This window comes from Sorex araneus, chromosome 1 (assembly GCF_027595985.1).
Source record: "Sorex araneus isolate mSorAra2 chromosome 1, mSorAra2.pri, whole genome shotgun sequence".
Classification (NCBI taxonomy): Eukaryota; Metazoa; Chordata; class Mammalia; order Eulipotyphla; family Soricidae; genus Sorex; species Sorex araneus.
Genome location: NC_073302.1, coordinates 85,190,430 through 85,194,511, shown reverse-complemented (window position 1 = coordinate 85,194,511; position 4,082 = coordinate 85,190,430). Strand labels below are relative to the sequence as shown.

The window sequence follows — 4,082 nt, the reverse complement described above, 5'->3', positions numbered from 1 at the left end:
GGGCTTACTCCTGGCTCTGTGCTCACTCTCTAGGCAGGACTGGAAAGGCCTGTGGGATGCTGGGTGTTGGACCTGGGTCTGCAGCAGGTATGGTAAGAGCTCAACCTGCTTCACCATCTCTCAAGCATCCAAGGTCATGTTCCTTTTCAATAATGAAGATGATGCAGATGCTAATAAGAAAGTTTGGGCAGATCAATAAAAATGGCAATCTGGATACTACGGTGATGGCGAAATGTTTTTTTATGATATGTGTGCTAAATAGTGGGAATGATTGATAATAAATCAAGTCCATGAAGAACTAAAATACCTGTTAACAAAAATTCTTATATATATCATAAGTTTATATGTGAAAAATTCTTATATATGTCATAAGTTCACCTAGTTTCAAATGTTTGAGTGTCTGCTGTTGTGAATACAAAGTTCTACTTGCAAAAAAGATTAAGAAATTGTCCTGGGAGATAACTCATAGGGCTGGTATGTATCTTTTGCATGTGAGAGGTCAGGGTTCAATTCCCGACACTACATGGTCCACTCAGAATTGCCAGGGAGCAGCCCTTGAGCACTATTTAATTCAGGAGTAGCCCTCAGGCTCTGCTTGCTGTGACCCTAAAACGAAATCAAACTAAAATTTTCAAAGAATATAATTTCTGGTATAGATTTTGAAACCATAGACATTTATGATTCAGTTAATGACTTAAAAATTTAAAAAAATTAATCAATTACACTAAAAAAAAGGAGTCATGTAATGATAAATCTGGTGAGTCTTGAGAACAGTGTTTTGTCAAGTTTGGAAGTAACTGCTCATGAATAAAGAAATAAAGTTTTATTGAAATGCAGTTACAAACATGTATGCATGTATATATTATCTTTGCTTGTTTCCATGCTAAGTAGGCAAAATTGGTGTTCGTGACAAATCCTTATGGTCTACACGTACTAATTATCTACTATCTAGCTGTAGGAAAAGTTACCCCAGCCATTAGCTCAGGAGTTGTGTCTCCTATAACTTTTACCAGTCTACAGAGGACAGTAGTGAGATATGAAAGAATTTTTAGGTAGAATAAGATTTTGCTTTAAACGGAATAGAAATAATGAAAATGAGATACAAAGATGCTTGTATCCTGGAACTAGAGCTGAAGATACTCCTAATGACTAATGTGTGGGTAAAATTAGGAAAGAAATCAATAACAGCATACAGAACTTTAGTACCTACCTGTTATGTGATTTATTTAGAAACGTTTACCAAAAGAGTTGCATTTATTTTGGAAATAAGTGGAAAAAATACAAAAATAAACTTTCATCATATGAATCACTGTCATCTGTCTTTCCATTTAACCTTCTCTTTTTCCAATAGTAAATGCTTTTCTATTTTGGAGTTATACATTATACCTTGTTTAATTAAGCTTTATTTGATGTGTGTGGAAAGGGCGTATAAATAAGCTTCTTAGTATTTTTGTGGCTTCTTTCATATATGAATACATAAAACTACATAGAATTTGGGGTCTAGAGAGATAATGCAGCATGTAAGGGTATGTCTTTTCTTGGAACCAAGTGAGGTTTGATTCCTGGCACTGCATAAGGTCCAGAATGACTTGCCAGGGGTGAGCCCTGATCATAGAACCAGGATTAAGCCCTCAGTATTGCTGGGTGTGGCCCAATCAAACAAATGCCCCAAAACCAAACATCAAAAATTATTATTGACAATTTTTGAGTTTTACTTTTTAAACTGGGGTGAATTAAGCATAAAATGTACTATTTGAACCATTTTTAGTGAGCCCAATACATTAAGTACACTTCAGTTTGTGGGTGACCATGTTGTACCTTTACACATCTCATCTTCCTAAACTGAAATTCTAAGTTTATTCAAAATAATTTTTCCTACCCCCTCTAATCAGAACCCCTTATCTACTATTCTTTATCTATCTGTATGATATGACCATGCTAGGTACCTCATAAAAATAGAATCATGTGATACTTGTCCTTTTGTTGTTAGCTTGATATAATTTAGCATAATATCATTGGTTGTTATTAGCATGATACAACTTAGCATAATATCTTTGCCTTCTTCTGTTATACTTCAGTCAAAATTTTCTATTTTCTTTTAAGATTGAATGACTTGGGGCCAGAGCGATAGCACAGTGGGTAGGGCGTTTGCCTTGCACGCGGCCGACCTGGGTTCGATCCCCGGCATCCCATATGGTCCCCCAAGCACCGCCAGGAGTAATTCCTGAGTGCAAAGCCAGGAATAACCCCTGAGCATCGCTGGGTGTGACCCAAAAAGCAAAAAAAAAAAAAAGATTGAATGACTTTTTATTATTTTGTTTATGTACATCTTGGTTGATTTTGTTCCCTCCAGATAAAAACCTAATACCGCTTGTGCTGCTGTATGGAGCTGAAAAAATTGGGTCATAATGTGACCGTGAGTGTGGGGCCTTCACGTATAGGATTCATCTCTTTATAAAAGAGCGCAGACAGCTCTTCCTCAGAGAGTGGGTGACATAGGCCATCTTATGAACCAAGAAAGTCAGTTGTCACTAGATATGAAAACTGCCAGTGCTTTATCTTAGACTTTCCACTTTATACTAGTATGAAAATAAAAATTTCTATTGTTTATAAGCCATTGAGACCATAATATAATTAATAAAACAAAGACCCTAAGAAAACACTGATTTATCTTTTCCGACTGGAACCATGAAGGGCACAGAAGAGAAGAAAAAGAAGGTCTCTGCTAAGCCAGCAGCAGCGACCTCAGAGAAGAAAAAGAAGTTTCCTGATGTGCCAGAAACCCTGAAGAAAAAGCGAAAGAATTTCGCAGAGCTGAAGATCAAGTGCCTGAGAAAGAAGTTTGCTCAGAAGATGCTTCGAAAGGCGAGGAGGAAGCTGATCTACGAGAAAGCTAAGCTTTATCACAAGGAGTATAAGCAGATGTACAGGACAGAGATTCGCATGGTTAGGATGGCGAGAAAAGTTGGCAACTTTTACGTTCCTACGGAACCCAAGTTGGCTTTCGTCATCAGAATCATAGGTATCAATGGTGTGAGCCCCAAGGTCCGAAAGGTGCTACAGCTTCTCCGCCTTCGCCAGATCTTCAATGGTACCTTTGTTAAACTCAACAAGGCTTCGATTAATATGCTGAGGATTTTGGAACCGTATGTTGCATGGGGGTACCCAAACCTGAAGTCAGTAAATGAATTGATCTACAAGCATGGTTATGGCAAAATCCACAAGAAGCGAATTGCTCTAATAGCGCGAACTCTGGCTAAATACGGCATTGTCTGCATGGAGGATCTGATTCATGAGATCTATACTGTTGGAAAACGCTTCAAAGAGGCAAACAACTTCCTCTGGCCCTTCAAATTATCTTCTCGCCGGGGTGGGATGAAGAAAAAGACCACCCATTTTGTAGAAGGTGAAGATGCTGGCCACAGAGAAGACCAGATCAACCGGCTGATTAGACCGATGAACTAAGGTATCTACCATATTTTTATAATCTGGTCAGTTAATAAATGACTGCTTTCAAATTGAAAAAAAAACACTGATTTATTAATTTGCTCTCTCCTTTCGACTGATGTAAGCAATGCTACTATAATGTTTGTTCACTTCTGTAACCTCAGTTTTTTTTATATATACACAGAAATGAAATTGATTGGTTACATTTTAAAGTATTTTGAGGAGCCACCATATTTTTTTCTGTAACAGTTTTATCTTCATATTCTTTCCAACATTGCACAAAGCTATAATTTCTGTACATCTGTGACAACACTGTATATATATTTGCATAATTTGTGTTATTATTATTGCAGAAGATCCTGCCCCTGTGCCAGACTATCTTCACCAGGGTCTCCTCTGAGTGGGGCAAGTTGAGTTTCCTTCCCCACCCCAAGCAGAGACCCTGGCCTCCACCCAGATCCCCAGTTTTCCAGTAGCTTGGCAGCCGTATCCACAAACTGCTCCCGGGGACATGAAATCTCATCAATGGCCAAGATCAAGAGAATATAAAACAAAGCTCCCAGAAAAGAGAGTGATGCAGAATTTCCTGCCCCCACACCAGGCTGTCTTTACCAGGTCCCTACAGGGAGGATTGA

At 38.3% G+C, this 4,082-nt stretch overlaps 1 protein-coding gene across 3 annotated transcripts; it reads left to right on the top strand.

Annotated features, from left to right (window-relative positions):
* Positions 1 to 2,688: 2,688 nt before the first annotated feature.
* On the top strand, positions 2,689 to 3,465 carry LOC101558795 (60S ribosomal protein L7-like). 3 transcript variants are annotated; one of them, XM_004612967.2, is made up of 2 exons: positions 2,689 to 2,718; positions 2,764 to 3,465. In XM_004612967.2, exons 1-2 carry the CDS (start codon positions 2,689 to 2,691, stop codon positions 3,463 to 3,465), a joined length of 732 nt encoding a protein of 243 aa, XP_004613024.2. The 3 variants fall into 3 exon arrangements, with proteins under 3 accessions (XP_004613024.2, XP_054978419.1, XP_012789179.2); XM_055122444.1 differs by having other exon boundaries at positions 2,761 to 3,465; XM_012933725.2 differs by having other exon boundaries at positions 2,689 to 3,465.
* Positions 3,466 to 4,082: the final 617 nt, after the last annotated feature.

What these genes read in the sequence shown, in the direction of transcription:
- LOC101558795 (XM_012933725.2), top strand. Translation starts at nt 2,689, where the DNA reads ATGAAGGGCACAGAAGAGAAGAAAAAGAAGGTCTCTGCTAAGCCAGCA.